Source organism: Bos mutus, chromosome 26, assembly GCF_027580195.1.
Source record: "Bos mutus isolate GX-2022 chromosome 26, NWIPB_WYAK_1.1, whole genome shotgun sequence".
Classification (NCBI taxonomy): domain Eukaryota; kingdom Metazoa; phylum Chordata; class Mammalia; order Artiodactyla; family Bovidae; genus Bos; species Bos mutus.
This window is the reverse complement of record NC_091642.1, coordinates 8,519,327-8,539,153: the sequence shown is the minus strand read 5'-3', so window position 1 is coordinate 8,539,153 and position 19,827 is coordinate 8,519,327. Positions and strand designations below refer to the sequence as shown.

Here is a 19,827-nt window from a genome sequence, read left to right as displayed (position 1 = left end):
CCTCCAAAGCAACAGCTGTTCTGTTTTCTCTTTTCACTCCCTGCTCCTGCGTCTGCTTCTCATTTTTATGTTTTTTGCAAATGTCTCTCTCAATACTAGGATAAACTAACATTGTCCCCTCACTTGAAGTAGAAAGATTTCTGCAGTCGTTTAGCAGACTCCCTACAGGGTATCGCTAAAAGTGCTGGCTTCTCTCCCATCCCCAGGAACCAGGAATCCAAATGGCAAGCCACTCTGGCCTGAACACTTCGGGATTGATAGATGCCCCCCCCCAGGACAGTTTCCAGTTGCAGGGTCCAGGAACCTCGGAGTGGTCACCTACTGTCCCCTGCAGGGGCCGGTTGCCTTCCCAGGTTCCTCTTAGCTCTGATACCTACCAAATGACGGGGACCAGAGTCCCTCAGGGTAATGAAGCACAGCCATTAGCTCTTTTGTATGAGAGGAGCCCTCATTCTCCACGTGGGACAACTGTTTAAAGATACCAGACTCTCTGTGCAGTGAGCTCGTTTTACAATGCATTTAGATAGGTTGCTTTTGACATTAACTGTACCAGCTGAGTTGTTATTTGCCTCATTTCTGGGCACAAAGATATCCTGTGATGCCCACTGAACAAAGCTGAGTCAAGACACAAATGCTTCATAAAATGGAAGGTTGAGCGGAGTCACATCAACACCCGAAGATGGAGAGTGGCAGGGATGACTCACAGACTCAAGTCCGAGCCTATTAGCCTCACTTCTGCAGAGCCAGACAGCAAGACAATCTCCTTAGCATGTCCCACCTCCACATCTGTGCTGACAGGTGTCTGGAAGCTGTGTGAGGATCTCAGATTAAATGATATCAGGACGAACCCAGGTTTGTTGATTCCCTGTGTTGAGGCAGAGGGCCCATGTGGCGCAGCCTAATTGCTCCAACCTCAGGGAAGTCTCCTGCCCTCGTGCGGAGGCTGGCTCCCTCCCTTGCACCTTTGAGCCCTCGCTTTGAGCCATGCTCTCTTGGCCTTCGGTGAACACTTGTTCCTTAAACACCTTTGTGAGTCTATTTCTCTGCTCTGTCTCTTCAGGCAGATTCTTCGATATCTAAGGACTTCTCCATTTGCCAGCACTTCCCTGGGCTTTCTAGCACGAGGCTGGGGGAATGCTGAACAGGGGTTTCAGACAAAGCATGACAGCACTGGGCTGCTGTTTCAGCCCCTCCTACTAAATGCTTGGTCCACTCTCCCTTCCATACCCAATGTGCAAATGCTGTCAACAGCTCAGGAGTACCCGGTTTCTTTCTTTCTTATTTTGCTTTTAATTATCGTGGAGATGTTTATTTTTTTAATTACTTTTCTTTTTTCATAATTTTTATTTTTAATTGGAGGATAATTGCTTTACGATGCTGTGCTGGTTTCTGCCGTACATCAGCGCGAATCAACCACAGGTATACACATGTCCCATTCCTCTTGGACCTCCCTCCCACCTCCCACAACATCCCATCCCTCCAGGCTGTCACGGAGCACCAGCCTGGGCTCCCTGTACTGTACAGCAGCTTCCCACTACCTGTCTATTTCCCACATGGCAATGTGTATGTTTCAATGCTACTCTCTCAGTTCGTCCCACCCTCTTCTTCTCCACTGTGTCTGTAAGTCTGTTCTCTATTGAGTCTCTATTCCTGCCCTGCAAATAGGTTTATCAGTACAGCTTTTCTAGATTCCACATATATTTATCATATAGTGTATGATATTTGCTTTCCTCTTTCTGACTTACTTCTGGAGTACCTGGTTTCTGTATCTATGTTTGAGGACAATTTCATCTGTAATGTCTTTTCCTCCTAACATTACTAAAGCACTAACAGCCATAAAGGTATCAACCAGCTGTTCTGAAACCTCCCTGTATATTAGAATCGCAAGCAGAGCTTTCATTAAAACTTTAGATCCCTAGTCCCTTTTCGTTCCAATTTTAGTATATGTGCTGCCGAAGCGAGCACCCAGTCCCTTTTCCTAAGGATTCTACTTCAATTGGCCTGAGGCAGGTTTCAAGTATAGGTATTTTTTCAGATTTCTTCCAGTGATTCTAATACTGAGAATCAGAGAATCAGAATAACAAAGGGGTGTTATATATTCCCTCAGTGACTCCATTTCTCCATCAGTAAGATAAGGACAACAATAATCTTGCACTCCCAGGGCGGTTATAGAGAGTGACCAGGTTAACACACGTAAATTCCTAATGGAGGGAAATAGATGGAGGTGCTGTGTGAGAGCTTCCTGATCACTAGTGTTGTTCTAGATTCTTTTTCTTCTTCCGCTCTGCACATGACTAATGTCCTTGAACCAGTGTTACCTCTCAAGCCCACAGTGATTCTTCAGAACTACAGTATCTTTTTAATTAAAGTATACTTGACTTACAATATCAAGTTAGTTTTAGGAGTACAACAAAGTGATTCACTTATACATACATACATATATATATATATATATATATATATATAATATATATGTTATTTTCCACTATAGATCATTACAAGATACTGACTGTAACTCCCTGTGCTATCCAGTAAATCCCGTTGCTTATCTGTTTTACATACAGTAATTTGGATCTGCTAATTCCACACTCCTAATGCATCCTTCCAACCCTCCCTTTCTCCCTTAGTAACCACAGTTTGTTCTCTATGTCTGTGAGTCTATTTTGCATATAAAATCATTTGTGTTATTTTTTAGATTCCATATATAAGTGGTGTCATACATAACATTTGCCTTTCTCTGCCTGACTTAACTTCAGTAAGGATAATTTTTTCTTAATTCATCCATGTTGCTGCAAATGGCAATGCTCATTCTCTTTTTATGGCTAATATTCCATTGTGTGTGTGTATATATATATGCCACATCTTTTAAAGCCAGTCATCTCTTGATGAACACATGGCTATGAACATTGGGACACATGAATCTTTTCAAATTAAAATTTTCATTTTCTCTGAATACATACCCAGGTATGGGATTGCTGGGTCATACGGTATAGCTCTATTTTTAGTTTTTGAAGGAAACTTCATACTGTTTTCTTGAGTGGCTGCACCAACTTCCCACCAACAGTGTGGGAGGAAGAGCTACAGTACTAAATCAGAAAGTTTGGGTTCGAATTCTGCTTCAACCCCCTGCTGGAAAGAGAGGCTTCCTCTGGGCGCCCCCAACCCCAACAAGGCATTCTTAACCTTGAAACCACAAGATTAAGTGTGGCCTCAACAAACCACAGAAACACAAACACCTAAATGCTCCTGGGCACAAGACAGATTTCCCTCTGACAAACACGAGTCTTACCTGACGCATCTCCTTGTGGTTGTGGTGCTTAAAATCCAGGTCGTCGGTGGTGGTCATTTCATTCCGCCGGTGGTAATAGTTATTCGGATCTAGGGACAGAAATATGGTTTTGAATTCATCCACATCACTCCTTTACTTATAGTGGCTCTGTTAGGGGCCTGATTCACGTGGGGACATAGCCCAACCTCCAGCTTCTAGCATTCGCACAGAGGTTAAAGAGCCAAATTTCAAGAAGCATTTTATGAGTCAGAACCAACCTAGTGGGGAAAGCACAGACCTGGAGCCAGAATGCCTGGGCTCCAATCTCTGCTCTTGTACTCATGAGCTGCGTGACCTTGGATAAGTCACTAGAGCAGTTGTTCTTTAGTGTTTTCACCCATAAACAGGGGAACAGTGGTGCCTCCCTCACTGATTCATTGTTAGTATTTGTTGTTCAGTCACTCAGTCACGTGTGACTCACTGTGACCCCACGGACTGCAGCACGCCAGGCTTCCCTGTCCTTCACCATCTCCCAGAGCTTGCTCAAATTCCTGTCCATTGAGTTGGTGATGCCATTGTTATTTTATTAACAATGTTAATAAGTTGCTATTAACAATTTATTATAATATATGTATTATATATATTAATATAAAATTGTTAGTATTAGTGTCTGGCAAACTCTCACACTAAATGAAAGAAGGGATAGTGAATGAATGAATGAATTCATGAATGAACATCACAACTGCATGGAAATTTTTGGAAGTATGGTGGACGCTATCAGTTGCTCACCCAACATGCAGTCCACTTCCATCCTTCCTAACAGGAGCCCTGTGTTGTTGGGAATCCCCGCTTCTCCACTTCTAGGAAACTGACTTCATGCCCTCAGCTGCAGGGGTACAACATGACTGGTCTAAGCCAATCAGAGCACAGCACCCCTGGCCACTCTTACTAGTCTGGACTGAAGGGAAGACCTTTACTGGCACAGAGGAGAGAGTGAGAAGAGAACCTCAGTAGTTACCTGAGGGTAACTGAACCAACCCTAGATCCCCATCAACCTCCTCTGGGACTTTCAGTCACGTGAGACAAAGAATTTCCTGAACTGCTAAGCCAGTGGGGGCTGTGCTTCTGTTGCTGAAGCCAAAGCACCCGAACAGGCATGATCAGGATGCATTAACAGTGGTGACCTCTGGGGACTGGGGAGGAGACGTCTATTCTTGACTTGATTCTCTTCTATATAAACTGACTTCTTTCTTTCATTCTTATAAGCTGATACTGCTTATATAATTCCAAAAAACAAAGAACACTCAGAAGAAAGGAGGGAAGAGGGAGCAGGAAGAGCTAGAAGAAGGATAAGGGGGAAAGGACCATCCCGTGGGCTCTAAGGACTCCTTCCTGACCTGACAAAAAGTTGCGAGATCTACAGAGCCTCAGCCAGGCTCACGACCTCCACCTCCATCTCCATGCAGCCAGGAATCCTCAACAGCTTAGGTCTCCTTGCAATGTAGACAGACAGGTCAACCTACAAACTCAGGAACCACGTGAGCAAAGCTAGAACCATAGCAGGCGTCTGATCCAAGTGGCTCCAAGGACAGTTTGCAGGTGGTGGCCGCGGCAGGTGATGGAAGGAGGATCACTTGCTCCCAGTGGGGCCAGGAGCAGAGAGTCCCAATTCGTGCCACCAAACAAGGCCAAGACCAGCAACACCAGCTGCTTACAAGATCCAGCCTACGCCTACTGAATCAGAATGCACGATTTTAAAAAATCCAGAAGTTTGAGAAGCACCGTGTTAAAGTACTGAGGACACTGCCAGCAATATCACACACTGAGACCACCTGCGCCGGCTACCTGTCTGCATCCCACGGCCGCAGGGTGTGACTGCCACATGGAACCAGGGGTTCCCTTAAAGGCTGGCAGCAGGTTGAAAACCACACACAGACCTGAAGGCCAAAAAGACGGCTTTTAATGATCACAAAAGGGTTTCCAGTAACACTATTAGAAGCAAATAATGTATGCAGGGGGTGAGGATGGGGGAGGTGGGCGGCAAGCTGGTATTCTGTTCAGAAAAGAAGCAAAAGCATCTCAGGTTTAGCAAAGGCCCCCAGTTCTGTTCCAAGCTTTCTCCTTTGGGGAGGGCCGGCTGCCTGCATTCTCTGGCAAGCCACCTGCCCTTCGATTTCCAAACTTGTCGGTTTCAAAGTCAAGGTAAAGCGCATTTTTCACACGACTTGACCCTGAATGTACCCACAAGCTGATTCCTAAGAGCTATTCACCACCCTCCAAGTCCCCAGAACCTCTTTCTAAAGCTCTTTTTGAAATGCCCCTTTTGTCTTCAAACACAAGTTATGCCTTCAAGGTTCTTAAAAAGGACTGAAGAAAAGCCCAGAACTGTACATATGAAATATCTTCATGTTTGGTAACTTCCTTCCCTGAGACTAACCAATTTGTCTGAGGATATGGGTCCAAGTTGCAGAATTGTCTTGGAACCCCAGGTGAGCATTTTTCACAACTTTCCACCTTCCACCTTTTGTACAAATACTTCTTTACTTGTCTGCTTATTCTGATTGGATTAAGTTTTATGGAGACCCTCTTAGGAGCTCAACACTGTAGGTAAGTGAGAACCAAACTCAGCTGCCCCACCCTGGGGCCCAGAGTCTGCAGGCACACCCTGTTATTCAGCCAAACCCACTGTCCTCTTTTTCCTTCTGTGGATAAAAGAATCCCTATCTCCTGTGCAGAATCTATCCCAGATGCTTCTGATGGAACAGCCTCGCCCAACACTCACGGGGATGGGCATGTGACCTAGGTCCAGCCCGTGAAAATACACATGTTCTGGCCACAGCCACTGGCTCAGAGATGATCCCAGGATACAAGCTGGGCGCATAAGATGATTTTCTCTCCAGAGCCATAGGAGGAGGGCCTCCTGCCGGAGTCATCTCACATGGTGGATGAGCTTGGGGTGTTAGTGGCCAAGCTCCCCACCTGCAAGCTGGTGAGGAGGAGAGCCCTGACTGCACCAAGAAGACCCCGAGATTGTCGACCCTTTCTTGCTTGAAGCCAGAGTCACATCTACCTCTGGAACTTTTATTCCTGTGAACTAAAATTTTCCTTTTCTCCCCCTCCTCACTTCAGCGAATTTGAGTAGGACTTCCGACGTTTGAAACAGAAGTCCTGATTCAGTCTGCAAGATCTTATTCTCACAGATGGTGCCTTGGAGAATCAGCCTCCTGCTTCCTTTCATGTGGCTGGCTTCATGCATCAGATGTACTGAAAACCAGCTTATTCCTTCTGGAACACCTTAGTTATGGGAATAAACTCACTCCAGATGGGGATCCTGGTGTCTACAACCTCCTCCCCCCTTCACTTCTCTTACTCGACAACTCAAAATCCTGCTCCATCCCAACAAGTCTACTCATTCAGCCCGTTTTGGGTTGAGTGATGTCCCCACCCCAAAGAGATATGTTGGAGTCCTGACTCCCAGGACCTTAGAACATGACCTTATTTGAAGAGAGGGGTTTCACAGAGCTCATTGGGTATAAATGAGGTGCTTAGGGTGGGCCCCATTCCATTAGGACTGCGTCTATCCAAAGCAGAAAGGTGAGCGCAGAGAGAAGCACTTGGGGAGACCATGTAATGATGTAGGCGGCAACGGGGGCGAGGTGCCCACAAGCTGAGGAGCATCAGAATCAGACAGCAAACCACAGCAGCCCATGGGAGAGGCAAGAACAGACGCCGCCGCTCGGCCTCTCAAAGAAACCGCCCCGCTACGCCTTGATCTTGGACTTCTCGCCTCCAGAACTGAGATGATAACTCTGTTATCCAAAGCCACCCACTTCCTGGTACTGAGTTATGGCAGCTCTGGAAATGACTGCACACCCTGAACATCCCTGGCTCCTCACTGACGTGGACACACGCTCTTCTCCCAAATCCAGCACCAGCTCACTCCACAGGACGGTCAGAGTCGCAGAAGAAACCCCATTGGTGGCCATCCAAGGGAACACCCCAGCTCTCGGACCATTCCGCTCAGCTGTTTGCTGCTCTGGGGGCTGGGATCTTGCTTGATGGGAGGGAGTTCTCAACTGGGAGAGGAAAGGGTACCTTTACTGGACCAGGGGCTCACTGCTATCTGCAGTCCCTGAGCTCATGATGCACTTTATCCAGAACAGGTGACTCCACAGACACTGCAGGTTAGAGGTTACCCAGAGATGGAGGAAGGGGATTTCAAAGTGATTACTCAGTGAGTCCAGGGTGTTTTGGGGTCCATGACAAAGTTCTGAAAACCAGAGAGAGCCAGCGATCACATCGTCTTGTGAATACACTAAGCAGCACTGAACTGTAAGCTTTAAAATGCTTTACTCCATGTTACATCAGTTTCACCTCATTTAAAAAGGAAAACAACGGCTGACCTCAAAGTGCTCTCTGAGGACGAACAGGACACGAGGAATGCAGCCACTGCAGCCCTTTTCCTTCCCTGCCACGAGGCCAGCCCCTCACCCAAGGAAATGCCCACTACCTATGGCTTCCCTGTCTGCAAGGCAGGAGACCTGGGTTCAGTGCCTGGGTAGGGAAGACCCCCTGGAGGAAGGCATGGCAACCCACTCCAGTATCCTCGCCTGGAGAATCCCATGGACAGAGGAGCTGGCGGGCTGCAGTCCATGAGGTCCCACAGAGTTGGACGCGACTGAGTGACTAACACTTTCACTGTCACTCACGGCCTTTTGGTCACCCTAAGCCCTGATACCTCAACAGAGAGCCTGAGCAGAGATGACCTGGCAGCAGCACAAACAGGACCAAACCCCTTCTGCAAGGTGCTCGGCTCCCTAATGAGGAGAAGCTGCGCTTGTCCAACCCCATGTGACTGTTCTTGTGACAAGGTCGCTCCAAGAGGAACAAGGGGAGACGTGGACCCCTGGCAGAGCTTGTTTTGATCCCAAGTCATTACTGTGAGTGAAAACATCAAACCCACAGCTCCACGTGGCTCCAAGAAGGGGGCAGCCTGACGTTCGTGTATCTTCCGCCCCATCTCCTGTAACCTGACCTTGCAGCACCTGCACTGAGCCGTCATCCGTGCTTATCTTCTGCCCCATCTCATATAACCCACCTCACGGCATCTCCACCAGGCTGCTCGCCCAAGTCCAGGAAACCTTCTGATTAACCATGCTCAAGAGTATAGTTAAGTAGCATTACATAAATTCACACTGTTGTGGAAACATATCTCTAGAATATTTTCATCTTACAAAACTGAAACTACAACCATTAAACAACCCTCCTCCTTTTCTGTTAGTTTGGAGCTTTTTTGTTGTCTCTGTGGTTCAGTCACTCAGCCGTGTCCGACTCTTTGCATGTCAGCATGCAGCATGTCAGGCTTCCCTGTCCTTCACCATCTCCTGGAGTTTGCTCAAACTCACGTCCATTGAATCAGTGATGCCATCCAACCATCTCGCCCTCTGTCGTCCCCTTCTCTTCCTGCCTTTAATCCTTCCCAGCATCAGGGTCTTTGCTAATGAGTTGGCCATGTATAGGGTAATTCATGTTCCAGTTCAAAATTTTTAGAAACATTATTCATGAAGACTTAAAAAGCATCTTCCCCTTCCTCTGCCCCAACCTGAGGGTTCGCAGGGAGACTGAGTACAGAACAAAGAGAAGCAGAAGCAAAGGTAAATGAATTTTTCATAAACAAGAGTTTCGGGAAGAACAGACGCTGGGCGGTTGCATTACCAGCACAAAGTCATGCTGGGCTGAGTGACTGACTTGGTCGGGTCACCTCTGCCTCTGGCCTCATTAACTTGCACAAAGGAACCATGTTGACAGAAAGGCAACTGAACAAGACTTATCACCCACGTGGCCGTGGGGACCCCTGAGCCACCCCAGGACCTCAGATGTGACCACCACCAGTGGCATGTACAAAGGCCAGCTCCCCTCCGGGCAGACTGCTAAGCAACTTCTAGAAGAAAAACGGCCCTAAATATTTGGGGTTGGAAAATAGAACCATTCCAAGGCCATACTTGAAACCCATCCAGATTTCACACAGTAACTCTGTCTTTGTATTTAAATTGCCCCCAGGACCTGTCTTCAAACACACACACCAAGAATAACTTCACAGGAAAATATTTATTTCATGAGACTCTCACAGGCTGCCCTTTGCCCTCAACCGACAACAGATGAATTCCTGCCCTCAGAGAGAAACCGTGACCCTGCCCTTTAAAGCAAGCAGAGACAGGCCGTGCTGAGCAACCAGGCACAAAGCCGGCCTCACGGTCCCCTGCCTGGGTCTGTGTCTGCAGACGCAGTGAGCTCAGCAAAGCCCAGCAGGACCCCGGCAGCAGCGGGCAGGCCCTGTGATCGCCACCCCAGGATGAATGAGCCACAGAAGGGGGCCCGGGTCCCACACTGGGAGGCCTTCACATTTTCTCTGGACCCACCTTGAACACACACACTGCTTTCCCACCAGCAATCCCACCTCTTGCTGTTGTTCAATTGCTCAGTTGTGTCTGACTCTGCGACCCCATGGACTGCAGCACGCCAGGCTTCCCTGTCCTTCACCATCTCCTGGAGTTTGCTCAAACTCATGTCCATTGAATTGGTGATGCCATCCAACCATCTCAACCTCTATCGTCCCCTTCTCCTCCTGCCTTCAATCTTTACCAGCATCAGGGTCTTTTGTACCATCATCTAATTTAAGCAATAATCCCATAATTCACCCAATAATTTTGGACATGCACAATGACACAGAAACGAAGATGTCCACTGTGAAATTCTTAAGAATCAAACTGATTTTCCGACTGTATTTCCAATTTTCCAATCAAACAACTGAATTTCCAACTATAAGAGGCAGTTTGAAAACCTGAGATATGGTGGATAAAAACACCCACAAGATAGATGGTCTCCAATAGTGTTAGTGACGTGAAAAAAGCTTGTAATCTAGTAAGTACAAGTAAGGAGCCAAGAATCTGTCTGGTGGGAAGGTAAGTAGATAGCAGGTGAGCAGACTTGTCTTTCTCACCAATAGAGTTGGTTTTGAATAAATTCATACTTGGCGAAGCAAGATCATGAGGGTTGAGGGAAAAGCAATGAATGATGTGAAATACACTCTGAAAACTCAGTAAGTGTAAGTTCACGGTGGGGGGTGGGATGGCTATAGAAGTAGCATGATGGATATAGAAGCACCTGAGAGCATCAGAGCTGGCGGTGCCCCTCCTCCTGGCAGGGGATCCAGAGATAGTAAGGCCTGAGTTTCAGATAAGACAAGAATGCTGAGACTTCCCTGGAGGAGGAAGGACAGGAGAGTAACCCAAAGCTGTGCTTCTTGCTTGCCGTGGCCTGACTGTGGGTGGACAGGAGGCGGAAATTCCTAGAGGCTCTGGTGAAGGGCCTTAGGAGTGTTCTGGAGGCCAGCTTCCTGCCCTGGAGATGTCTGGTGAGGATGAAGAAGCCGCCACAAAAGGCTCCAGTAGCAGTGTCAGCAGCTCAGTTGTGTCTGACTCTTAAGGACTTTAGCCCGCCAGGCTCCTCTGTCCGTGGGATTTTCCAGGCAAGGATACTGGAGTGAGTTGCCATGCCCTTCTTCAGGGGATCTTCCTGACCCAGGGATTGAACCTGGGTTTCCTGCATCGCAGGCAGATTCTTAACATCTGAGACACCAGGGAAGCCCACAAAAGGCTCCATACAGACACAAATCCCTAGGTTCTGAAAAGCCGACAGAGCTGCAAGCCAGACCGGATTAGCTTGTCCAGAGCAGACACCAGCAAAGCTCCACATGCAAAAAGCGCATGTTAATTCAAGCCCTTTATTTCCTTCCATCCTGGGGTTACACCCAACTCCATCATGTGAAAACAGGGAAAGGGGAACACAAGCCAAAGGAACAAGCACCCAAAGATTCAGGCAACCAAGTGGAGCTACTTAAACAGAAAGAGGCTTCACTATGTAAGCAGAGCGAGACTATGTACACGGTCAAGTTTGAAACTAAGTTCCGCCACGTCCTGTAACCAGTGTGGCAAGAGCACTCAAGGGCAACTAAACACGTTACCAAAAACATTTTATGTAATTTTTTGCCTGCTTCTGAGCAGCAGCGCTGGGTGAATTTTCAATCTTGAAATAAGCATCATCTTAAAGTCCCAGTGGGCAAAACCACAGCTGGCATGTTACCTTAATACCCCAAATGCTCAGAGTGTTTCTGAGTGTTGTTCTAGGAGATTTTCGTTTTCTTTTTGTTTACCTGTGTTTTCTAAATATTCTGCAATAGATGTGGTAATTTTCTTAGATGAGAAAAAGACTGTGTGGCTTATTTTTATTCACGTTGCTGGCTAAGCACCTGTCTTCCACCGGCGTTCCCTCCCTGCAGGAAGCACAGAAGGGCAGACCCACCTGGCAACGGGCAGCCAAGGATCTCCATCCTCATGCAGATGCTCCCATTATCGAACCAGGACTGGGGGTTTATGCGGATGTAGCGTGCCACCATGGGGACGGGCAGCTCGTTCAGTACAGGGATCTCCTTTTCACTGTTTCCTTCAAATATCTATTTATGCACAAGGGGGAAAAGGAGACTCTTTTAGAGCTTGATTATCAAGTCATGAAAGAGTCAGTAATTCACTCAGTCCGCAAGATTTCATTAAGGCACATCTAAATGTGAGGTCGGCATTTGGTGGGGGGGATGGGGAGGAGAAATGGATCAGGCCTGGACCCTGCCCTCAGGAAGCACCCATCTAACGGGGGCGGAGCTGGGAGGAGGAGGACGGTTAAACTTAGACATCGTAGGTGAAATCTATTGGTGTCATGGCAGAGAGACAGCCACAGAGCTTTGGGATTTCTGAAGAAGGAAAGGACCAGGTGAAGCTTTGGGGATTAGATGCCATTTGAACTGGCCTTGAAGGAAAACTCGAGATGCAGGAACGGGAGGGATGCTAGAGAAAAGGAAGTGATGGCTGGAGGAGCTCAGACATTGGATTCAGCGGAAGAGCAGCCACCTCACTTTTACTGGAACACAGAGGAGTGGGTACAAGTCGGGGGTGGGGCTGAGAATGGGAACGAAGGCCAAAACAGAGGCTGCAGGCAGGCTGTGGGAGGCACTGCACCGTGATAGGAACTCGCACTTGAGAACCCGAGGAAGAGGGCAACAGGGTCAGAACTGGCTAGCTTGGAGGGAGGCATGGAGCTGAAAGGCCAGGTAAGTAAAGTAAGTTCAGGAACTATTTTAACTGAAGAGCCGTGTGGGCACCAACATAGCCCACATCCCACTGGTCTTCCAGGGCTGACCTGTGACCTGCGGAAGATACCACATCGCAGCAACTCTGACTTTTACACGAGCCCTGAATGTGGACCCCGTGGTTCTGAGCATCAGGACATGGAAAGGGGGGTCAGCATCCATCACTCTGGATGGTTGGTTTGAGTTGGCACAGAATCAGCCAACATCCAGGTGCAATTCTGGCTGGGTGTCCACCGCCTCTCTCTGGAGAACCCTGACAGCCAGATCCCCAGGGCATGGTTAGAGGGGACTCACCATGTCTCCAGATCCATTCTTAACAGTGACCCATGTATGGCTGTCATTGCTCACCATGACCTTATAGGAGGTCACCCAGTCACTCCTAAGGAAAAATAAAACATCATTGGGACTACGCGCTTAAGAAAGTTTCCTTCTTCCACACAGAGGTTCAGCAATAGGCAAAGGGGGTCCCAGAGGTGGACAGCGTGGGGTCACAGCCTGGCCCAACTCTCACCCTCCCTGTGGCCTTGGCTAGTTAAGTGACACATCTGTGCTACAGTTTATTCACCCATGAAATGGGAATCATAAAAGCACCAAGCTTAAAATATTAATGTAAGCAGTAAATGCTTTCATACCCTTTAAATACTTAGGACAACGCCTGGCCCCCAATAAACATTAAAAGTCTGTCACGCACATAAAGATTCACAGATACTTGCTTGTTTGTTTATATGGAACACTGACATCACACGTAGTAGCAGAGTTCCACATGGAAAAGTAATCTCAGTAAAAGTGGAAAAGTCAGTCTACAAACTTCGTTTGGAAAACTGATTTGGGAATGTAACAAATGAGATCCCACCAGCCACAAACACAGCAGCCCGAGTCTCTGAGAGATAGTAGGTTTCTCCTTGGCTGTCAGAGCCGGGCAGACAAGTCCCTGACCCCACCTCCAGCAATAATCCAGAGATATCCAGGCCCCAGGCCAGATCCCTGTCACCACATCCTACTGCACAGAAATTACTGAGGGAAAAAGAGCCAAAATATGACTTCCCAGTGTGGAGGTCAATGTGGTAGGCTAGGCAAAAAAAAAAAAAAAAAGACTTTTTCCCCCTTTGCCTCAGTTTTTTATAGCATCATGTATTAAAGCAATGGAGGAAAGTCTTCCCGAGCATCTTCCTTTTTAAATTTTTAAAATATTGGAACTAAAAGCACCAAAGGACTAATCTCTTAGAACATTCCACCAGCTGAAGCATTTGGAATCCTTGTTTTCTGACTGTGAAATCTCCTTGGACTCAGGATCCAGATAGATCGCAAGAAGGTTCCCCTTGTCAGGCTCCTCTGTCCATGGGATTCTCCAGGCAAGAATACTGGAGTGGGTTGCCATTCTTTTCTCCAGGGGATCTTCCTGACTCAGGGATCTAACCCTGTTCCTGCATTGCAGGCAGATCTTTACCATCTGAGCTACCAGGGAAACCCAAAAGTTATTATTCTTAGGTGCTTTTATACGAGCTTGGGAACCAATCTTCAGCTGAACCTTCTGCCTTCTTCTTTCACCTGCCCACCAGCTTTGTGTGAGTACCTGCTGGAAGCCAGGATTTATCAAGCAACACGCTCCTCCTAGGGAGGTTAAGGACTTGGGCCCATGTCTGTGTGGGCCCAATAAGGGCCCAATAAGCAACCCTTCTGAAAGGCACTTCAGCAAGTGCTCAGATCCTTTGCACTGGGAAATTATCTTCACCCCAAATAGCAACCTGTTTCCCACATTCAAATCATTTTCCAATGGCTTGCATCCTTAGTTCCTTGGCCATCTGTTTTTCTGCTGATCACGCCCCATGGCGATCCCGCCAGGCAGGCGGCAGAAGTAAGGGGTGTATCCTGCACAGTGGAGATGATGAATTCAGGAAGCCTCTCAAAAGAAGCTGGGCTTCCCAGGTGGCACAGCAGTCAAGAATCCGCCTGCCAATGCAGGAAACACAAGAAATACGTGCTCAATCCCTGGGTCAGGAAGGTCTCCTGGAGAAGAAAATGGCAACCCACTCTGGTATTCTTGCCTGGGAAATCCTATGGACAGAGGAGGCTGGTGGGCTACAGTCCATGGGGTTGCAAAGAGTCAGACACAACGGAGCATGCTCAAAAGAAGCACATGAACAAAAAGAGAGGTATGGAAAGAAAAATTCAAACAAGTTCTCCAAAGAAAAGGAGGGAGAGAAAAAAAAACAAAGGTTGAAAACCAAAGAACGATTTCTCAAACTTAATGAAAAGAAAAAATAAACACGAACCAATTCAACACTTGCGTTCGGAGGGTGATTAATTGCGTATGTGGTTCAGCCCTCTCTTCTGACCCGCAGACCTGCACCGTGTCCTCCTGCCTATCCGACCCTCCACTTAACGTCTCAGCCACGGCCAAACTGAACCTGCACTCAAACCAACTGATTCACTTCGTCCACTCTGTGCCCCGACTGGGGAGCCCTTGCCCCAGGAAAACACTGCCAGCCACCCAGGGCAACAAAATCCCAGAGTCCTCTTGGTTCCCCACCCTCCCTTTCTCCCTGATAGTGTATTCATCACCAGGTTTTGTCAATTTTACCTCCCAGAGCTTTCTAGAACCTCCCACTTCCCGCAGCTCCACTGCACCATCCAGCCCTTCTCTCCAGCCAGGACTACTGCTGCTGCCTCCAAACAGTCTTGTAAATTTTAAACTGCCCTCCAGTCTATCCTGCAGTCAGAGGCTTACTTTTTCTAATGAAATATTACCACGTCACCCCCTGCTTAAAGTATCACTCTTATCTTAGCATTAAGACCAAATTGCTCACTGTATTCTACAAAACCCTTGCTTACCTCTTGTTTTCCACGCCTTTCTCTCAATCCCTGATACCGATTACACTCTCTCTTGCCTCAGGGCCTTGGCACACACTGTTGCATTTGTCTGGACTCCTCCTGTCCTGTCCCCTGTCTGCCTCTAAACTATTAGGATTCAGTTCAAAATATGAATTTCAGTTGTGATTTCTTCTTTGACCATGAACTATCTAAGAGTACAATTTTAAATTTCCAGGTACTAGAGGTTTTCCGGTTATCTATTTACTGCTGGTTTCTAGTTTAATTTCATTGTGAACAGAGAACATACTTTGAATCATGTTGATCCTTTGTTGAGACCTTCTTTATGGCTCAGCATGTAGTCAGCTTTGGCTAATGTTCTATGTGCACTAAAACTCACTGCAGTTCTGTGATTGCCGTGTGCAATGTTCCACACATATAATTTTGAACAAATGTTGGGCTTTCCTGGTGGCTCCCTGGTAAAGAATCCGCCTCTGATGCAGGAGAGGCATGAGACATGGGTTTGATCCCTGGGCCGGGAAGATCTCCCATAGGAGGGCACGGTAACCACTCCAACACTCTTGCCTAGAGAATATTATGGACAGAGGAGCCTGCTGGGCTACGGTCTCTAGGGTCGCCAAGAGTAGACACGACTAAAGCAACTGAGCGCGAGCACGATTAACTATGTTGTTCAGGTCTTCTGCATCCGTGATTTTTTGTCTGCTTTTTCTAACAGTTATGGAAAGAAGTGTGTAAAAAAGATGCCAAACTGGCTGTGAGTTTATCTGTTTCTGCTAGTTCTCCCACTTTTGCTACATACACTATGAGGCTATGCTGTTGAGCACATACAGATTTGAGGCTGTGATATATTTTTTGTAGATTGACTTTTATGATTATGAAATATGCTTTTTAAATCTCTATCAATGCCTCTTGCCTTACAGTCATTTTGTGTAATAGTAGGAGAGCTAACCATGCTTTGTTTTGGTTAAGATTGATATATTTCTTAATTCTTTACTTTTAACCTCTGACATAGTTTAAATTTAAACTATTTAAACTGTGTCTCTCATGAATTTTTTTCTTAGGTACAGTATGATAATATTATTCTTCTATTGGATAATATAGTTCATTTAAATGTAATTAGTATTATATTTAGATTTATATTTACCACCTTACTATTTCTTTTATAAGAAGAAATTTGTATTTTGTAATGAAATAGATTTCATTTTCCTTTTTGAATTTTCATTTTATGATCAAATATTCTTACTATTCCATTTTTTTCTTTATTAATTTACTAGTTAAATATTCACACTATTCTTTTCGTAACTAACCTAGAGATTACACATGTATCCTTGAATTAGTAGTCTTATTCAAATTTTAATTTCTAACACTTTCATGATAATACCAGAACCATACAATAATTTAAGTCCATTAATCCCTCTGCTTTTTGCATGATTTCAGAATTTATTTTTAATTCTATAAATTCTTTAAATTTTCTAAGATATTTACTACTCCTGCTTTGTATCATTAGTAATTGTAAACCTACTTATTTAACCTTTCTGCTAGCCTTCATTCATTTTTGCATTTTCATATTTCCATCTGGGAAAATATTCTTTCTGCTTGAAGAACATCCTTTGATATCCCTTTTAAAGCTGATACGTTGGCAATAAGTTTTTAGGTTTTTATTGTCTGAATCAGCTTCGTCTCACCTTCATTTTTGAATGATATTTTTTTCTGGGAATTCTAGGTTGACGTTTTCTTTCAGTACTTTAAAATATTTGATTTCATTTTTTTTATTTCATTAGCTTCTGAGGCATTGCTTCATTTGCACGCACACATTTTGAAACTACTGCTGTGACATTTAGTAAAAGTACAATGAGAGTGGGAGTGGAGAAATGAGCATGAACCATTTTAGCTTAAATCCGGCTTTGTTGTTTACTAACTACATACACTTGGCAAGCTGCCTAATCTTTCCAAAAATAATAAGGCTACCTACCAGGAAGTTATATATTTATATATTCATTTATACGCTGAGAGAGGCTATACTACATTGATTAAGGCCTCAGGCTTTGAGGTCAAGAAGCCCAAACCAAACTCCTAGTCCTTCCACTTAGCAACTGTGACCTGCATGAGAGTCATGTGATCTCTGAGGCCCAGCTGCAAGGCGACTGGAAGGTCACTCTACGCCTTTGCACAGTGAGTAAGGGATGAATGAGGTAATGCATGTCGAGTCCAAGGCAACTGGAAGGTCACTCTACGCCTTTGCACAGTGAGTGAGGGATGAATGAGGTAATGCATGTAGAGTCCAAGCACAGCGCCTGGAACATAATAACTGCTCCATAAATCCGAGCTCTTCATATGAACAATGTATCATAATTAATATACTGCCCAATGCTATGCCAGCATCTAGGACTATCAATTGAACTGTAAACGTAACTCAGATGCTCCCTTCAGACACTTTCAGAGAACCACTGATATCCAAGCCTAACCCTTCAGGCCCTAGTAATGATAATAATCGGGGCTGTCACAGCTATAAAAAAAAAATTAAGAATTAATTACTTTTAAATTAAATTTAAGAAAGTTGATAGTCCAGGGTAATAGAAGAGAAAGATTTGCCAATCAGTAATGCTGGGGTGTGGAAAAGGAAACAGCAACCCACTCCAGTGTTCTTGCCTGGAGAATCCCAGGGATGGCGGAGCCTGGCGGGCTGCTGTCTATTGGGTTGCGCAGAGTCGGACACGACTGAAGCGACTTAGCAGCAGCAGCAGCAGCAGCAGCAATGCTGGGGTGGGATTGATTTGTGTCTAAAAGTTCTATCTGCCCGAAAAGATTAAGACAACGTGGAATGTGTTAAATCCTGTTTCTAACCCTGCAGCTACTACACTGCCAATACAATTCCAGCCTCTGAACTACAAAGACAAAGCCTGCACGATTTATTTACTCAAGATGTTTACAGGTTAATGAGGCAGAAGGGGAAGTAAACTAGAAATTTCAAGAGACTATGATTAAGTGCTGTGATGAGGTGAGTGCAGGAAGTTGTGGCAGGGCAGAGAAAGGGTGTGCAGCCCAGAGGAATGAAGGAGGCAGGGCGTAGGTTAATGAAAGCAACATACTCCTTATCGAAGGTAAAAGTCACATATTTCATCCTTTGTGACAGACACATCCATGCGATTAGAGATACAGCTTTAAAAATCAGAGCTATAATGCCCAGTGCTTCCTGGTCTCCTAATCCATGGGGAAGGCTTGAAATTCACAGCACTTTGTGGCTTTTTTCCAGTTCCCTCAGAGAGGTTTTCCACATCACAGAACCACCTTGACATTTAATTCTCTGTGACTGGAGATTTCAACTACAAGCAAAGCAGCCCAAGTAAAGAAGGGTTTAATGTCAAAGACTTCCCGCTACAGAAAGACTGAGAAGCCACGCTGACTCTCCTTTGGGCTCCAGCCACCTCCCTCACTTAGAATAGAAATTAAAAAAAACAACGCCCCTCCCCCCAAATCCTATCCTTATATGAGATTCCCACCAAACCAGCCTTCCTTCAGATCAGGAAACAGGAGGTGGGCTACAAAGGAAAAAAACTGGAACACATTCAGATAATTAACTTGATGTTAATTTGGTTGAAATAAAAGCCAAGAACGTCCATCATCTAAATACTTACACAGCTTTCTACTTCAGTACAACTAGCTGCTGGTTACGTTAAAACAACTGAATGTTTTAAAACATCAGAGTGCTAGAAAGCAAGTCAAGGAAATCTCTAAGGGGGAAAAACAAAAACAAAAAAAGATCTGTGAACTGAAAAAAAAACATGAACAGTAAGCAAAGAAAAAGAGCAGAGTTGCCCCAGAGAAAAATGGATATAGCAGTGCTGGAATCAAAACAGTAAGCCTGGGGACAACAAAAGACAGGAATGCTGATTCAGGGACTTTTTCCTGGGCTCTCAAAGGGGGCTGAAATGGCTTCAAAACATTAGCATCCACCTGGCTCCCCAAAGAAGCACCCATGAATCCTCTCTAAAGAAAAGAATCTTCAATTTAGGTTCTCAACAATTTCACTAAGTTCCATTACATAGACACTCACAATTAAAAAAATATATATATATCATTATATATATCATTATATATATCATTAAACACACAAGAAAACATCCTCCATGGGAAGGAAGTAACAGAAGCAAGAAGCAAAATATTCAGATCCCAATGAATTTACCTATCTACAAAGAAAACTCAAAAGAAGCTAGAAAAGTTATTAGATCTGATAAGAGAGTTCAGCAAGATGACTGGACATAAGGCAACTATACAAAAATTGACCACAGCTCTATACATCAGCAGCCAAAAATAAAGTACCTAGAAATAAAATAAACAAAAGATGTACAGGGCATGTGTGGAGAAAACTTTATTGAAAGACATTTTAAAAGACATAAATAAGTGGAGATTTATATACTATGCCCATGAAGAGAAAAGTATGTCAATTCTAAGCAAAACATCCCAATAGCATAGTAGAGAAACTTTGACAAATTGATACTAAAATTTACATGGAAGAAAATAATCAAGACTC

The 19,827-nt window shown here is 45.4% G+C and overlaps 1 protein-coding gene across 4 annotated transcripts in view; it reads right to left on the bottom strand.

The window, feature by feature from the left end:
• The window catches only part of CPXM2 (carboxypeptidase X, M14 family member 2), a 135,982-nt gene that overhangs the window by 30,326 nt on the left and 85,829 nt on the right, over positions 1–19,827 (bottom strand). For all 4 annotated transcript variants that reach the window (XM_070363523.1, XM_070363521.1, XM_070363522.1 and 1 more), the window contains 3 exons: positions 12,762–12,846; positions 11,630–11,780; positions 3,290–3,378 (listed from right to left, as the gene is read on the bottom strand). In XM_070363523.1, the coding sequence (XP_070219624.1) occupies positions 3,290–3,378; positions 11,630–11,780; positions 12,762–12,846 (325 nt within the window). The remainder of the gene's footprint in view (positions 1–3,289; positions 3,379–11,629; positions 11,781–12,761; positions 12,847–19,827) is intronic.